Source organism: Phoenix dactylifera, chromosome 10 (assembly GCF_009389715.1).
Source record: "Phoenix dactylifera cultivar Barhee BC4 chromosome 10, palm_55x_up_171113_PBpolish2nd_filt_p, whole genome shotgun sequence".
NCBI classification, from domain to species: Eukaryota; Viridiplantae; Streptophyta; class Magnoliopsida; order Arecales; family Arecaceae; genus Phoenix; species Phoenix dactylifera.
The window spans coordinates 14,763,312-14,781,693 of NC_052401.1; the positions used below are offsets into that span (position 1 = coordinate 14,763,312).

Genomic DNA, 18,382 nt, shown 5'->3' on the forward strand with positions numbered 1-18,382 from the left:
TATTTCAAGATGGTTTGAAAGTAGAGTCTATAATTCTATATAACTTGTTATCATCCTATTTTGATTAATATCAAGGAGATACACGTTCACGTGACTTGAAGTGCATTGATACAAGTAGGATTGTAGGAGTATGATGTAGTGGTAGACACCCTTGTATTGTGTGAATATCCTAGATTGAGTGCATCATAGGTATTACAGGATACAAGCAGGTGCTTTACATCTTGATACGATCACTCCCTTTGATTGAATAATCCTTTTAATAATCTTGCACATGATATATTATAATATCAACAGCTTCCTTGATTGGATGTTTTTGTCAAATGATTTTATTGATTAAATGTAGTTTTAGTAGAATAAGACTAGAATGAAGCTTACCAGGCATTTATGCTTACATGTATTTCAGCAAAATGGAAGATGCTTACAGGTAATGGTAAAAAAACCTATATGGCCATGCCAAGATATGTTGAACCGGCGCCGACCGGTCCGGTTCGGCTACAAAAAATGGTTCTGGCTCCGTAGGAGCCGGTTCCGTCCGGTTCAGGCAGGACTCGGTGCGATCTAGCACCAAGTTCGGTCCACTGTGGCATTTAATGCCACTGTAACAGCTACAGTGGCATTTAATGCCACTATGGTGCACTGTTGTGGCATTTTCGCGCGTGCTTGGGCTCGCCGCACGCGCGCTGTGGCTGGTTCAGTATTGGTTCGAATTGGTCTGTACCGGTCCACTGTAGTTGTGCTACAGTGGCATTTAATGCTGCTGTAGCGATGCCGTGTAGCTGTGCTACAGTTATGCTGCTACAGTACATTTAATGCCACTGCAGCGCACTATGACTGCCACAATGCGTTGTGGCATTTTCGCGTGCGCTCGCTGCGCACGCTCTGTGGCCGGTTCGATACCGGCATTGACCGGTACCGGTTCGGCGATCCTTGGGCCATGCCCATGGCTTTATGTAGAGTAGAACTTCTGACTATGGTTTGGCTTGTTCAATTTAATTTTATTGAAGATTTATCTCGTCAACATTCAAAGTATTGGCAAGGAAATATGTTATATTAATGTGGTGAGGATCTCTCTCTCTCTCTCTCTCTCTCTCTCTCGCAACAAGTTGGTTTAAACAAATTTTTGCTGATAATATGATTCATGAGTGCATTACATCTTGCAACTAAACAAGAGTTTTTGATTGTTAATAATTGAATTTATGGCTTTGCGGCTTTGCCATTGGTTTTGCTAAAATTTAAATTTTGTGAATTTTTGTAAAAAACGTCAAAAAATGATTGTTCTACGAAGTAGTATTTTTTATGTTATTGGGAGAAAACAAACATTTAGCTGTTGAGTGCTTTCAAAGGTCGATAGGGCCATGCCACCTGGACACTTCAACTGGAAGTTCTTTCTCAAAGTTCCTGTAAGTTGAGCTGCATTTTCAAGGAAATATAGAATAACAGGAACATTTGAATAAGTTTGATTCTTTATTGCATTGTAAAAACCTACTTTTTGAAGAGCACTTCCTTCTATCTGGGATTGAACATCAATAGCATCTACTAGGTAGATGGCTTATTGGGATAGATGTAAATAAATGATGCCTCTCCTAGAAATGTATGAAAATTATGATACTTGGCATGAGCCAGTATGATACCAGCATGATTCTAGCAGCATGCATCAATATGAGCTCTTCAGGTTCTAACCCCCACCCCCCCACGTCCTCTCTCTCTCTCTGAGCTTGTTGCTTTAAACTTCTCTATGTAGTTAGAAGTTGTTTGGTACACTGAATCAATAATTAAAGATTTATGTAACTCATACAACAAACAACTAGAGCTTGTATGTGTGCTGAAAATTATGCAGTATGCCTTAAATGGGATTCAGGAAAGTTATTAAATCATCGGAGAAGATTATTTGTTGGAGCAGGGCCTAAAGAAAACTTTGTTTAATATTTTTGTTCATTTCATGCTTGATCAAGACTCAAGAGCATAGTTGCTCTTCAATTTTCTTTTCGGTGTTAGTATGTCTTTCCTTTCTTCCACCTCCCTTATACACCAATGTTTATATGCAGGCACTGGAATCAACTAATACTCTGATTATTGAATTTCATGATGATGAGGAAAAGACAACCTGGCTAAGAAAGATCGTGCAAGCGACATATAGGGCCTCTGTATCTTATCTTCCCTTTTAGTTAAGAATTATTTTTTGCTCTGTTTGCCCCCCAAATTTGATTGCTTATATATTTTATGTTATTCTTTTTCTTGAATACGTTTTAGGCTCCTCCTGCAGTGGATATACTAGGGGAACCAAGTTTATCAGATTCTGGTGAGCCTCGACTTGGTAATTTGGGAGCAGCGGACCTTGTTCTTAATGGCACGATTGTTGAAACTAAGTTGTCCATATATGGAAAGGTAAGAATAAGATAGTTCTAAAATTTCATTTTTTATTATTTGTGCACAGAATGACTACCAAGAGTTTTACACTGGTGCCTTCTGAACCTGTCCACAAGAAGTCTTGTTATTGTTGTCATCATTGTCACTATATGTCATTATTGTTAAATGTTGGTATTTTTTTGTTGTTGTAAATTGTTGTGGATTCTTTGCAGTTAAATGGAAAGCATGGAAGTGCTGAAGAGGCATTAATTTTAGAGCTTCTTGCTGGTGGAGGAAAGGTTCATATACTTGTTGACACTGGCTTTGAATCTTTTGCATTTGTTGCATCTCTCATAGGTTCATATAGATATTTACAGACAAGAACATTGCGTAACACACCCATTAGCATGTTCTGACAACAAGGTTAAATTGTAATACATGTGATTTCTGTTTATTGTTGCTAACAAAAATATCAATGTTTGTTAGTTCTTTTATGGACGAGTTATGTGCAGAAATGAAGCTTTATGTTAACTTATCTTCTGATGATTTTTTACTACTGAAAAAGAACATTATCTATACACCTCTCTAGGACAGGAGTTCTTGATGTATGGATCATTAAGAAGAACTTCTTTGTGACAAAGTTAAATATTTATAGGCCTCATTGTTTGGTTAAGTTAATTAACCTTGTAATGAATCTTTTCAAAATCCTATTTCTTGCTTCATCATTGAGAATCAATCAAAACTCATATGCACTAACTAATTTGATGATAAAATGCTTTCTAGAGGTGGATTTGTTAGATTGGTACAGTTTTACATAGTAATCATTATACATTCTTTATTATAAATAAATGAACAATGGGGAGGTTGATATGATCTGTTCTTTCTGAAGGGTGATAAAATTTGATGATGTCCAGTATGTTAAATGGGCGGGGTACCTGTGAATGTGGGATTGGATAGTATGTGTTTGTGTAAAAATAATAGGAAGCACCTTTTGCTGCCGTATGTACATTTATAAATTATAAATGTAGGAGTAGGAATTTGTAGAAAAAAATTAGTTGGCACCCCAGGATTGAAGTGCTGCACATATTTTTTTTTTGAATTCAAATATGACATAAGAATAGTAGGTGGAAAAAATGATTTGAATCTTTAACAGTAAATCAGGAATTTCAGTTACGTAACAATAGAGAGCCTGGCCTTCACCTCTTTTTTCCAAATTGAATATCCTTTTGGGGCTGCTTTTCTTGTACATGTGGAAATGCATGGGGGCTCTCAACCACTGAGTTGAGAGGGGAAAAGGAAGAGAAACTGACCATGATAGAAGTTAGCCCAACATACTTGTTGTGCTTAAATGGGTTGTGTAGCATTTTGGCTTATGTATTTTATTGATTTTGCATGAAAGACATTTAGGGACAAATGCTATTAAGGACAAGGATTCTTAGCACTAGTGCGTCTCACGGGTGTTGTACCATTCTAGTAATAGCCTATTTGGATGTATGATCTGAAGTTACCGAGGAATTGAAAAAGTGTAGAAACAAAATTATGCTACAAGAGGAAACCAAGAGGACATCATCAAAATAATAACCACGGTATTTTTAGTTTTGCTATTCATTGTTTGAAGGGACGTATTGGCTGGCAACCAGTTCGGCATGGTACTGTTATGTATTGTACTAAGCCAAGGTGTACTAGAACCAGGGGGAAGAAGAGGAATAGGGGGAAGGAGAGGAATAGGGCAGGAGAGTGAGAGGGAGAAAGGGGGAGAGGGGCATACCTTGTTGTCGCAGAACCCTAATCTTAGCCGGTGCTATCGTAGAGCTATCGTTGTTTCAGAGTCATCGTCGACGGCGAAGCATCGAGAGAGAGAGAGGCAAGGGTAGAGGAAGATTGGGAGAGTTCTACAGAAGGAGATAAGGAGAGGGGAATCAAGAGAGAGAGAGGGGGGAGAGAGGGAGAGGGATACGGGAAGAGGGAATTGATAGATTGGGAGAGAGGGAGAGAGGGGGATAGAGAGGAAGGGATGGAATCAAGAGATCGGGAGATTAGGAGAGAGGAAGAGAGAGGGGAATCGAGAGATCGGGAGATTAGAAGAGGGAGGGGGGAGAGCGGAATTGAGAGATCAGGAAAGAGGGAGAGAACTCGGAGAAGAATCAAAAGAGGGAGAGGGTTGAGGGCATGGTCTGCCGTACCGATCCGTACCGGCCGGTACGTACCGGTCCGTACCGGCCGGTACGTACCGGTCCGTACCGGCCGGTACGTACCGGTCCGTACCGGCCGGTACGTACCGGTCCGTACCGGCCGGTATCGGATCAGCGTGGAATCCGGTACCGGTGGTTTATTGTTGGAGAACCGGTACGGGACCGGTACGGGGCCGGTTCGGATCGGTAGGGGCCGGTATGTGACCGGTACGGAGCCGGTTCGGACCGGTACGGGGCTGGTACGGGACCGATTCGTACCGGTCCGGGCTGCCACCGGTACGCCGACCGGTACCGGTACAACGGACCTTGGTTGAGGGTTTTTATTAAAAAAGGGTTTCCCAAACTAACCAGTTGAACTGTCCCGATAATTGTTCAATTTGGGTTGATACACCCCAAATCGCCTAGTTTGGGACAATTTGGTGTCACTGTTTTGCAATATAGATATATACACATATATGCGTGTTTTAATGGTAGCACTAGCATATCCTATTGCTTGGCATGAATTTTAAAATTCTTATGACAACTAATGAACCAAAAAAAAGATCCAAGAGATAGTGAAAATATGTATTGCAATACTATAAATAAATCCTCTTAAAAAATAATCAAGGTTTTAGTGAAAACTTCAAACCATACTTGTTGTCACTTTGCGGTTCCTTTCCATCTTTCTAATACAATGAGCTAACCGATTGTTAATAGAATGTTCATCTATCATGGATTGAATAACAATTTATTATTGGACTAAGCGAAGCTCTAAAATATCTTAACTTTGAATATCATTTGGGTACAGAGAAAACGATAATTTTGCTCTTGGATCTATCTAAACAAATTTCCATCAATGGAGTGGTCATAAGTCCATGATCGTGATAAATATGTTCCTACTAGAGTTATCTTAGGAGGAATGAATGTATCAAAGTTCGCCGTCTCGGTATCGGACCCCATACTGGTATCATTCTACTACAGTGTTGGTATGTCTGATACAGGAGTTGGTTCAACATACTGAGTGTTTGTATGCCCCCTTATTATATACTGGTTAGCTACCGACACAGTACGGTCAGTACGCACCAGTGCCGACAAGTACGACAAACTTAGAATTTTCTTTCTTAGAATTTACTTGCTTTGATTGAACATTTCTTTACTTCTAAGAGAAATATAAGGAATCAAGATAATTTTATAGTTACTATTCATTGGTGGATCCATCAAACTTTTGCTAATGGGAGCAAATTTAAATATAATATTGAGGATTAATAGAAAATTAGAAAAAAACGGATGTGCCCAAGATGCTGAAATAAGATGCATTGACCCATTCCACAAGGACCCAAGAGTTCACAAATAGAGGACAAAATGGGCAGCTAAACAGGTGTCTCATAGTCTCCTCAACATTGATCAATGGGAAAGGGAGAATATGCTGTTTTTCCACTTTTATCAAGGGAAAAAATGTTAGCGATCCCATTTATTAACCTTACAAATTTTTTGGGCTCTGCTCCTCGATGTTGGAAAGACCTTCTAAGACAACCTGCTGGTTCATTCGTTGATCTCTTTCTCCTTTAGTATTCCTAACCTTGTTCCAAACTCAAGGGTAACAAAGGGTCATTACTGGTGCAGCAGAATTTAAAGCAGAGCCAAGCTCCATTATCTAGTGGATTGGAGGTAGGATTGGGTTCATCTATGTCAAGAGTGGAAATAACAGAAAGCAGGTTAGATAAGGATGGGCTTGGAGAATGTATTGGGATTTGATTTGCTGTTTTGTTTCTGGAAATATAGCATTGAGCTTCACTCGTGAAACTTGTGAGAAAGAAAATCTGAACTATGGATTTGTGTTTCCCCAGGGACTCAAGCGTCTTGCATAGTTTTTTGAAACTCTAAAACTTTATCCAAACAGCTTTACGGATTATATTTCTGTGAGGATTAAGGTTTGTTTGGAAATGCCCCAATGAAATAAAAGAACCATGGAAAACAAGATTATGTGAATAGGCGCTAAGAGAATGGTGCCTGACGCCCTTGTGACACCCACTTCACTTATGATCTGGGACATCCTAGTTGTCATGATTTGGACCAGTCGGACAGTCAGTTCAGTATTTAGGTTGCACATTACGAGCTGGGACTGCTAGTTATGGTGCACCGAAAATAGAGCTCTTATTTGCTGATTTTTCAGTTGTTGGTTCTGCCGTGGTGGGGAGCTCAGAAGGAAAAGAGAGAGAAGAAAGAGAGGAAGCGAAAGGAGAGAAAGGAGTGGTAGAAAGGAGAGGTGTCTAGATTCGGCCTCCGTTTGCTGAGCTCTAGCCTCCTTTGTGCCAAGATTGCCATGCATTTGGCAAGGCAATCAACCCTTCCTTTTTTCGCCACTTATTTGGCTGAAATTTAAAATAATAAAAGAAAACTTTGCTATTTTTTTTTTGTTTGGCACGAAATTTGTAAATATTAATTCATAGTTTATTGAAAACAATAAAGTTATGAAAGATTAAAGAAACTAAAACTTTCAAAGAACCTGCAAGAAATGGCACCATGCTACCTTGTTTGAGAGGCTCAAAAAGCTTATTTTGGAGGCTGCAAAGGTCTTAAAAATCATTAAGATCAACAAAAACACTAAACAATTTAAAAATTTAAAAAAAAGAAAAAGGGGTTTGGAGGCGTCCCCATAAGTTATCAGGACACTAACTTGTCATAAGTTGGGACTGTAGCATCTTGATACTGTATCGACTTGGGACCCAACTAAAATAGGTGCTGGTACTGGGTTTTTTATCCTTGCTTTAAGATATTTTGACCTTTTTACTCTCTATATAGGCAGACACACATATACTAATTTCTCTAGAAAATATGCCCTAATATCTTTGCATGCTACCAATTTTCATACTTTAGATTCTTAACAAATTTTAATTAAATTTTTAATTAAAAATATTTTTATTTAAAAGGTCCGAAAATGAAATTTTAATCAGGGCTGTTTTAGTGTGGGGTTGCTATATATACTTCTTTTAAATTATGCTAGGTGTTTTTATTGAGTAGTTTTTTTCATGGAATGCCGTACCGGCCGGTACGGGCCGGTACGTACCGGTCCGGTTCTAGACTGGTACCGGAACGACAAAAAAATCGGTATTTTTCGGTTTTTTATCCGAACCGGCCGGTACCGGCCTCGTACCGGTGCGAACCGGCCGGTTCGCACCGGTACGATTTTTTTTTTTTTAGAACCACAGTGCCGCGCGTTGTGGTTTTTGAAACCACCGCGTACCGGCCGGTACGTACCGGACCGGTACCGTACCGGTCCGGCCGGCCACCGGTACGCCGACCAGTACCGGTACGGTGGACCTTGGTTTTTTTCATTTTCTCTAATTTTTTTATGCATGTTCTGGTGGCACTAAGCATGCTGAAATAAGTGCAAATGTTGCTAGGAAATGATAGAACTCCTCACATTTTTCCTGCACATAACATTTTTTGTTCTTAACTAGCATTTGTTTTATTTTTAATATTGCTTTTCTCAAAAAATTCATAGTTTAGGAAAAATGGTATGAATAATAAAATTGTTTGTGCCTAAAAAATTAGAACCATAACATATCCTGAAAGTATGCCAAAATACAAAATCTTGACACGATTCTTGCCTTCTTTATTTCTTGGTCATTTTTGGCATGGAAATCAAAAAAAGGAAGAGGGTGAAGATGTACCTTCTTTGGTGATTCTCCAAACTTGAAGGAGCCATAAATGGTCAAAAAAAATGAAGGAGCCCTCTGGTCACCTTCTCCCTGGCTTCTCTTCTCTCGTATGCATTTCAAGCCACAAATGAAGACAAATACTGTTTTCTGACCTTTTTCTCAAATTGCCACCACCCTTGCTGCTTGGGAACTGACAAATGCTAGTCGGGAGTGGTCTATACCGAGTGGAACAAACCAGTTCGGTACCAGTTCTCTTGTGCAACCAATGAAATAAGCGCTTCTGTCTTAATTTCTCGATAGCTTGGGTCGATATGCCATGTATGATCCAGTTTGGGTCCGTATAGCTATTAGGGCTTGACAACGTGTCAAAAACTATTGTTGTCAATACAAATTTTCCATTATCACTAAACGTGACCTAATTGTGTATGGCAAATCTTATTGGAAGTGTATGGGATGTTCTCCTGGTTTTTGTTTGGTTCGCTGTTTTATAAATTTCTTTGATTTAGTAATGTTATAGAAACAACTGAACTTGGACCTTGAATTAGAGTCCTCATGTATCTAGCAACTAGTTCCATTCTCATCACTAAATCTTGCTATCTTTCATGTCGTAACACGGTTATTGTGTTCATAACTTCATATTCTTGTGATCATAAAGCTATAGTACCAAGGTTTGTATCATGTGGTATAAACAATGCTTAAAGCCTTAAACTACCATAATCTCACCCCCTCCCCCCCTCTCCCCCCTCCCCCTCCTCTTTTTCTTCTTAGAAAAAATTTCTTGTTAAGAACGTAGAAGCATCATTCATTCTTCTAGGGAAGCAAGATTGGTTAAAATCATTGTATAAGGTGTCTATTTCATGTATTTTTCTAAAATGTTTGGATATCCAAGAAAAATAATATGAAAACAAGCAGGATAAGGATGTGACTTTTGTATTTGATCTTGATTATATCATTGTGTTATGTTAGCAATTCAATAAGCTAAATGCACATATAACTCAATGGTTGGTATGTCATAACAATTCTTGAGAAAATTTCTATTCTGTCTCTTTAAAATCATTTATTCTATTGTTCCCGCATCATGAAGACTGACGCATATACATTGAGGCATTTTTCATGGTTGTTTAGGCATTTGGTTAAGGGCGATATGACCCATATGGCCATATCCCTTATTAAGCAATGCTTGTCATGTGGTTGTTTTGGGTGTTGAGAACATAAATTTCTTTGTTTCTGGATGACTTCAGAATTTAGTTGTTAGAGAATTCTTCTTCCATACATGAGCCAAGTTACAAGCTTGTTCTGTCTGACAGGTAAACCTTCTCCGAAGTGGAGGTGACCTGACTGTGAAAACAAAGCTGCACTCTTTGAAAATCAAAGACGAACTTCAAGGTCGTCTTTCTAGTTTTCCACAATATTTGGCGTGTTCTGTGCTGAATGATAATCTTAAAGCTGATAGCTGCTGTACCTTCGATCTTGATGAAAATGAGTTGCAAAATTTTTTTCTGGAAGAAGATGATAGTTTCAAGGATGCATTGACAGATTTCATGTCTACTCCTGATCGAAGCTTTAATATGCAAAACCTTGATTGGACATGTAGCTCAATGACTAACCTCGATGCCTGTGAACGGTATGCTGGAGTCAATTACACTGATGTTGGAAACCATGACAAAGATCAGGTGAAAGGGAGGATCAGTGAGATATTCTACGAGGCACGAGACAACAGTGTTTCTGATTTTGTGGCTGTTACATTTTTGACCCTGAGTCCTGATTCACTTCTGTATGATGGCATTGATACACAGGTAATTAGTGTACTTTTGTAGTTTTATCCACTCAAAATTTCCTGCCCTAACAATGTGAATCATTTAAGAGCATGCTAGACAATCTGCTTTCCCACTCAATTGTACTGTGTTCCTGATACAATTTAAATTAATTTGTTACAGATGACCATCCGCATGTCAGCACTAGAATTTTTTTGCAACAGAGCAACTCTTGTTGCTTTGATCGAGTTTGGCTTGGATCTGAGCCTGATTAATTTAGGGGATAGTGGAAATGACATTGTTGCCCCAACAGCTGACTCCAATGACATGAAGGAAGAAAATGGTCGTGCTTTAGTTAAGGGCTTGTTAGGCCATGGAAAAGACCGTGTTGTTTTTAATTTGAAAATGGATGTGGACAGTGTCTGTGTGTTTCTTAACAAGGAAGATGGTTCTCTGCTTGCAATGTTTGTACAAGAAAGTTTTCTCTTGGATTTCAAGGTAATGACAAGCTGTAGGGTCAATATGCACATAATATGAATATAGATTCTCAAGGAAATAATTAGATAGACCATCTGATATATTGCTAATTTGATGTTCTAATACCTCTGTCACTGTTAACTTAGATACTTCAGTCTTTTCCATACTTTCCTGCACCACTAGCGAAAGATGATTGCAAGCAAATAAATATGTAAAAGTGCATCATATAGGAACAATGCTCTTCTCTTTTGTCAATACAATCTAAATATTTCTTTTCAATCTAGATATGAACCGCAAATTCCTTTTTCCTTTCTGCATCAACCTTTTCAGCTAAATCAGGAAAATCTATTGACTTAGTTTCAGATTTTAATTGATTTTCCTTTTACTACAATATTTTTGATATCTTCTCTTTTTTTAAGAAAGGTCTGTATGCCATACAAACTGTTAATACTAAATATTATCACTTTCTAATGTATTAATGTCAAGAGTGTTCCGGTGTTGCTTTATTTCTGCAAGCACCTGTCATTATGTTGTGTAATCTTTTTCAATGCATCCAGGTTCACCCAAGTTCTATATCCATCAATGGTACATTAGGAAATATGCGACTCTGCGATATGTCCCTTGGACCAGATCATCGCTGGGGCTGGCTTTGTGATATACGCAACCAAGGGATTGAGTCTCTTGTCAAGGTATATTGTTTTTTCTGCATTCTCTATTTCAGCAGGTCATAACACATGAGACTACTGAAGCAATACTGCTACCATAATTTACTTGATAATTGAAAACAAATATTTTCCTAATTTGTTTTCAAAGCACCAGGTTATGAAGGTGCAAATCAAGGTCATGATTTATAAGATTTTCTACCAAACCACAAGCTAACAATTTCTAAGTGGCCTTAACCCATCTACACGAACAGGTTAAAAGGTCATGTTTATATATGTAATTCACAAACAAAGACCTCTTTCCAGAGCAAAGTTAACCATAAATCTTAGTGTATTTTTCAAATTATAATTTCCAAAATCATCTAAACTTTGTTAAATCTAGGCCGAATATTTAAATGACATGTTCATGTGTGTAGTTTGCAATCAAAATGATAATTTGTACTATATCTATTTGCTAAGAGAAATATCATGATTCCCATGCATAGATTTTTATAGTGCATTTTGACTGTCAGAAACCTTGAAGAAGGTATCTGCTCCATTAAATTAGGTTGTCGGAATAGAATAGGGGATTTGATCTGCTCTTTTCTGAGTAAAAGTAACACTAACAGATGTTGAAGCCAATCAACAATAACATTAACAACTCTGCTAGGTGTACTGGTCATTTAATTTAGCATTATACATGTTTCGATGATGTAAGCATTTTGATAGTTGAACTCCACCACATTTGAAGAAAATACTGATTCTCTATTAGGGAGTTTCAATCTTATTCCAACTGGTTCTTGCAGGTTTTCTTGAGCTTTAGAATCTGGACCATGGTCTGATAAACTGGCCCGTACTGACCGGTCCGGCCTGTAACCGGTACACTGGAGCAGTGAAAATCGGTATGGGCCGAACCCAGCCGGAGCCGGGGAAGACGAAGAGGAGAGAGAGAGAGAGCGAGGAAGAGAGGGAGGGAGGAGAGGCCTTCGTCGCCCGCGGAGGGCCGTGGGAGGCCGACGGAGGTCGGGAGGGTGGCGGAGCCCGCGGAGGCTGCGGAAAAAAAATTAGAAATTGTAAGTGAAGTCGGCAAATCGGTTGCCGACTTCACTTAAAAATTCTCAAATTAAAGAACTGTGGCCGCGTCCTCAGCCTCCGCCGCGTCCCCGCGGGCTCTTCCTCCCCCTTGCGGGCTCCGCCGCCCCCTCCCCGGCCTCCGTTGCCCCCCGCGGCCCTTCGAGGGCGGCCTCTCCTCTCCTCCCCTTTCCCTCCCCAGCTCGCTCTCTTCTTCTCCGGCTCCGATGAGGAAGAGTGTTTCGGTTCAGTACCGGTTTAAACCAGTCCGAACCGGAATCGTGCCGGTCCACTAGGTAACCGATAGACCTATCGGTACCGGTACGGCGAATCTTGATCTGGACCATCTAGTATAATACAACTTAAAATGTTTGGCATGTCGTTCCCGCTTTACTAAAAGAACCCATGTGAATGCTAGTAGTTTATCCGATGGACCAAGGTACGCTATTTCGGTGTCGGGCCCCATAGGGGTGTCACTTTATTACTGTATTGGCACGATGCGGTACAATACGGGGCCTGTTGGGTATACCGAGTGTCAGTATGCCCCCCTACAGTGTATCGGTGCCGAATTATTTTGGTACAATACACCCCATACTGCCCGGTTCTGTATATCCCGTACCGCCCGATTTAGTATGGTACGGCAAATTTAGCTATAGAATATTTTGACTTTTCAATGTAGTTCAGTATGGTACAGCAAATCTAGCTATAGAATATTTTGACTTTCCAACATAGTTTAGTGGCTAAAAGGGGATAGTGAGACTGAGAGGGAAAATTTATTAGACATAACTATAAGATCGTTGGACTTAAAAAATTTAGTAACTACTTCATGATATGTCGTATCTAATAGTAAACTCATTATAGGCAAGCACTTTATCTATATGGTGTTTGGCGAATGCACATAGGCGAGGTATGCCACATTGGCTTTCCTTATTTAATAGTTAGTTATTTATATTAGGCACTCCTAGATATCCAATTTGCATTAATTTAAGCTAACTTATTTTTATAATAATGAATTTAAGTATCAATCATGTTTTGATATACCGAGGATCATTATCGTGTGAAACAAGGGTGGGTATGGCACACAACGTATTATGAATTTAAGTATCCCGAAACACCCCTGTTATGGCCCTTTTTGGCCTCCAAACTCTGATTTTGGCCTTTTTATTATATCTTATTGTCTAAATGTACGCTATTGCAAGAAATAAGGTGGGAATATCTAGTTAAGCTTCAGTTAAACTTTTCTGTCAGATCATTGATGTGCTTAAATATCACATAACATCACATGGCTTGCAACCTAAAATACATTCAATAGTAGCACCTGCAATCCATAATATTGTAAATGGTCGCTGTTCAAATATGCTATCTTTTTGGAAGTTAATATTTTATTTTAAAACTAATTTACAAGAAAATTACTTTTTATAAAAGTTAACAGCTCGAAAGAAGTTATCCTGTTGAGGTTACTATTAGGCTTCTTTTTGACAACATGGTAAGATCATCTATAATGAACACCAATTGTTCATGCTATGGCGAATGGTGATTTTCATATTTACATAAATTTTGCTATGGGTTTTGTGGCCTTCAACCAAATTGTTAATTTTGATCTTGGATTCGTGCTCTATGACATAAATCTGATGATCAACTCAGGTTTAATCTCAGTTTAATGGAGTTTTCTTGTAATTTCACCAACTAGTCACGAATTAATGATTGGATTATTGATTAAAATTTTCAAAATGGAAAAAAATGCTAACTAAAATGAATTTCTAGCTTGAAAATGGTTATACATTAATCAATCTAGTATGAGAATCTCTGTAGTAGCTTCCTTATAGCAACTCGTTCCCTCGCCTTCCTCTCATTTCCACCCTATAACCCACTTCACAAGCCCTACCTGGGCATACTGCTCTATTTGGGAGTCATACAAGGTCATTGGGGGTAAATCAACATAGATCTACTCCCAAATTGCTATTCACCTTCGGTTCGGGCAGACTAGGGATGTTTCAGTTGGTTTTTGTCTGAACTAAGCCTCCTTATATCGAGGAGGCCTCTTTGAGGTGTGCATCAAGCAGTACGAGCTGAACTACTCTACTTTTGAAACCTTAATAATTCAAATGCACTTTGAATTTTAGGCATTGGTATAGTTTTGTGACTTTTGTCTACCTTTAATTCATAGATGATGCTTCTGAATAAATATAAAATAGTATGTCTATATGTAAGTATCTATGTACCATGATTTATATTGGAGTACAGTAATATCTGATTATTCACAGGATGGTAAAACTTTTCTTCCTACTCATATTTTCCATTTTTCCCCTTTTAAATTTTAACTCTTCCATTTTTTCTTTTTTTCTTTTCCCCTTTCCTTTCTTGCAATGTTTATTCTTCGTTTTAATCCATTCTCTCCTCTCCCTCCTCTTCTATCTCCACCATGATTTGTGGTATTTGTACCAGGTACTGTAGTGTGGTACCTTGCTGGTTCTTTATGGCACGCCTGATACAGTATGGTTAGTTCCCGCACTGATACAGATTCTGGATTCTTTTCTCATGCCTAGCAATGGTGCTGCCCGAAATCATGTGGTATGGGTTGGTACAACGTGAAACTAGATGAAACTAGGGGTGGCGATGGGTCGGGTTGGGTTGGATTCAAATTGAGTCAAACTGAGTTCGGGTAAGAAAAACTCAACCGACATCTGACCAATTTATAAGGAGGCTGGAAAATGTAAACCCCTACCTAACCCATTTATTTTATATAAAACCATATCTACCCACCAAACCATTTAAGTTCACTCATTAATCATGTGTGCAACTAAAAAATAAATCAAAACATAATATTCAAAGATCACAAATAACAAAATTAAATTGAAATTCAAATGTATCATCATACAATAATCTTAGAAATTTAGGATATATGACAGTCATGAACTAATGAAGACTAAAACTAGCTAAATGACAATCTCATAAATCTCATTGGTCACATTGTCCATCACTTACCACATTTATTTTTTATAGTGCATAGAACCATGTGAATAGAAGTTAGAAACTATCATCTATGCTAGGTCTGGGAGCTAGTTGGTTCCGAACCAGATCACCCTAGTGTCCCATCGGGTTTGGGGCCTAAATCCAAACTTACCCATTTGTAACCAGGTTGATATTGGGTTGACCCAAGACTGACACGATAACCAAAACATCCCATCCAAACCCATTTATGTCAGGCGGGTTCGTGTGGGTTAGTTGTTCTGTGTTAGATTTTGCCATCTTAGATGGAACTTGAACATGGAGATAATCCGTTCCAGATGGTATAGGCTGGTTTGGCCCTTCTCCATATCGAATCTTGGTATTATACCACCTTATCAGTACAATATGGTAATGCTTGGTACAGAAAGGTATGGGTTGGTGCAGCAAACCATGATTTCTTCCTCTCTTCCTCTCTATCTCTTTTGTTTGTCTTCCCCGTAGTGCTATCCCTCCTCTTTCGAAATCACCCTTTGCACTCCTCTCCAACCGCCGCCTCCATCTACTCCCTTAGTCCTCTTCTTGTTCTGTTATTATCTTTTTACTTTCAAACCCCAAAACATAGAGTCCCCTAATGCAACTTATACTTCTCTCCTTCACCCACTTATGCTCATTCCTGTCATTGTCTTCTTGTTTCAATAATAAATATTTTCTGTGAACACTTGAAAAACTAAATAAAGTAATAAACCCTTAATACAAGTTAGATATTTATATTTCCTTTCTGTAAACCTAGTCTATAACACATTAACGCCTGCCTATCATAGATGGTCTCAAATTGTCCTCTCCTCCCCACCTCACAGTGGTTTGCAATTTTTTTTTCCTTCGTTTTTTGGGATGATTGAAGCTTTCTTAAGGATTGAGCTACTCTCAGTTTTAGATGATTAAAATTCAAGGGGCCTAAAAGTACTTACAGATATAGATGATGCTTAATGAGATGGCATGGAACTAGAGTTACTCTGTCTCTTTTTTTTTTTAGTATGTACTAGCTTCTTGTGATTATTTATATTCCCTCTAGGGTGAGTGAGTTTGTCTAAGAGAATGAGGGAATCACCTAACAACCTTCACTTATGCTGTACTTCTGCTTATTATTAAATACATCTTTTATCTAGGAAATTCTATTCCCAGCCATCTTGAATAATGAAGTCATAGTAGCTACACTGCCTTTGAGATTTGTCCTCAATAATGTGGCTTAAATGCACATTCATTGCATGCACTTCACTATTGCATTCACTTTACATAAAAGTTGTTTTCATTTGTTTAAACAAAAATGGTAGTATCGGAGACCATACCTATCCAGACACTTAGGAAGGGTTAGTGTCCCAGTAATTTGTTGGGTCCTTTTTTTTTCTTTTGTATCTTTATTGTTTAGAGGTTTTTAGAAGTTGTTTGTCAAGATTTGAAGTTTGGAGAAGCTTTTTCAACTGTGGGTTTGGTTTGTACTACATGTACTGATTTTAGTACCAATCAAGGTTCACCCTTGGTACCAGGCCTTATATTCGTACCATGTCAGTGCAATATTAGTATGCTCAGTACGAGGGTTAGTTCAGCATGCCAAAACTAAATACGCCCACCATATTGAGTCTTGACTCAATATTGGTGCGGTATGGTTTACACAGTGCAGGGTAGTATGCACCAGTATGGCGAGCCTTGGCACTGGAGAAAGAAATAAATCTTAAGGCTTTTCAGCATAAATTGTCATGGAAAAGTCGGTCAACGTTCTTATTGACCAGCTTACCCATGTTCTCATGCTCCAGTCAGAAAAGTGAGGTTGCTTTTTAATTTTCCATGGACAGCATTTACCCATGAAATAGGCAGAAACACTTACCCACTTGGGGGATGGCTAAGTGGTTTCCCATCAGCCGGGTAAAGTGGCCCATTTTTTGCTCCCATAATGCCCCTTCCTTTGCTAATACACTAGTTAACCCTAACCTCTGACCTTGCTAGCTATTGATGAATTCAAGCAAATTTTTTTTGACTGTTTTGTCATGCCCTTGTATCACCTAGGCACCTAAATTTTGTATGGGCTGAAAGCCTAGTTTGGTGTGACAAAATTGGGCTTCAATCAGAAAGAGGTAGTACATGATAAGTGTGCAAATTGGCCTAGAAGCATAAAGGGTATTATGGGAAAGATGGATAGATCTTAGCAACTTTTCCGGAAAATTGTAATGCAAAAGAGGATGGGTAACATATTCCAGAGCCACTTTCCAATGCATAAAAGAGCATGGGTAAATTATTTTCCCATCTAAGTGTTGCCTGAGTAACATTTCTTCACAAAAATGCTGATTTCCGAGTAAATATCATACTCCCCGAAGAACAAGCCCTAAAGAGATGCCATTTATCAATCATATCATGCACAAAAACATTATTGATTTAAATAAATAAGCAGGCCACTAAACAACCATTTAAAGCAAGAAAGAAGAGAAAAGAACAAAAATCTTACTACAATATAGAATTCTGAGATCTAACAAATACTAAAATTCCACCGACATCTTATCTTGCAATCCTTGGTCAATTTATATAACCATTCTTAAGTTTTATTGAACTGCCACGTTATCTCTTTGTTCCCTTTGAGATGGACCCACCAAATCCTTTTTTTTTCTCTAATTTTATTTCTCTCTCTTTCCCATTTTCTTATCCACTACCTCTTTTTTTATTTTATTGATTCATTTCCTCAAAGATTTTAATAACATTCTCCATTACAGTGGATCTTATTAGAATCTTTATTAACCGTTATAACCACCGCTATTTGTCCCAATAGCTGGAAATTTTTTTTTATTCAAATAATGATTGTAATAACAACTATTGTAATGATATTATAGCGAAAAATAACGGATAGTAAAGGGAAAAAAAGATTTTTTATTTCCTTACTTTTCGCATGTTTTCAATAACAACATTATTTTGTTAAAACAAACATTATGGAAACAACGATCTTGGTTAGAACAGCCATTATTGCCCCAACCCATGTGATTTGGAATTTTTTGTTATTAAATAATGATTGTAATAACAGTTGTTTATAATGACAATATAATGAAAAAGAATGGACGATGACCAAAAAATAAAGGCCTTTCCAAAATTCATTATTGACCATTCTAATGTTATAGCAGCCAATCTTTTGCCCAACATGTGTGATCTGAAATTATTAATTATTAAAATAATGATTGTAATAATGGTCATTACAATGACAATGTAAGGAAACTTGTTGGCAGTTGCATCAATCTCTCGTCACATGGCATGCTAGCTAATAGTTAAGGAGA

General features: G+C 38.3%; 1 protein-coding gene across 3 annotated transcripts in view; it reads left to right on the plus strand.

Moving 5' to 3' along the window:
- The window catches only part of LOC103722332, a 148,533-nt gene that overhangs the window by 64,020 nt on the left and 66,131 nt on the right, over positions 1 to 18,382 (plus strand). For all 3 annotated transcript variants that reach the window (XR_005513724.1, XM_039131054.1, XM_039131055.1), the window contains exons 23-28: positions 2,046 to 2,144; positions 2,251 to 2,385; positions 2,580 to 2,645; positions 9,487 to 9,975; positions 10,117 to 10,431; positions 10,968 to 11,099. Coding sequence is in view for 2 of the 3 variants with exons in the window: in XM_039131054.1 (XP_038986982.1) it covers positions 2,046 to 2,144; positions 2,251 to 2,385; positions 2,580 to 2,645; positions 9,487 to 9,975; positions 10,117 to 10,431; positions 10,968 to 11,099 (1,236 nt within the window). In the remaining variant the exon portion in view is untranslated. The remainder of the gene's footprint in view (positions 1 to 2,045; positions 2,145 to 2,250; positions 2,386 to 2,579; positions 2,646 to 9,486; positions 9,976 to 10,116; positions 10,432 to 10,967; positions 11,100 to 18,382) is intronic.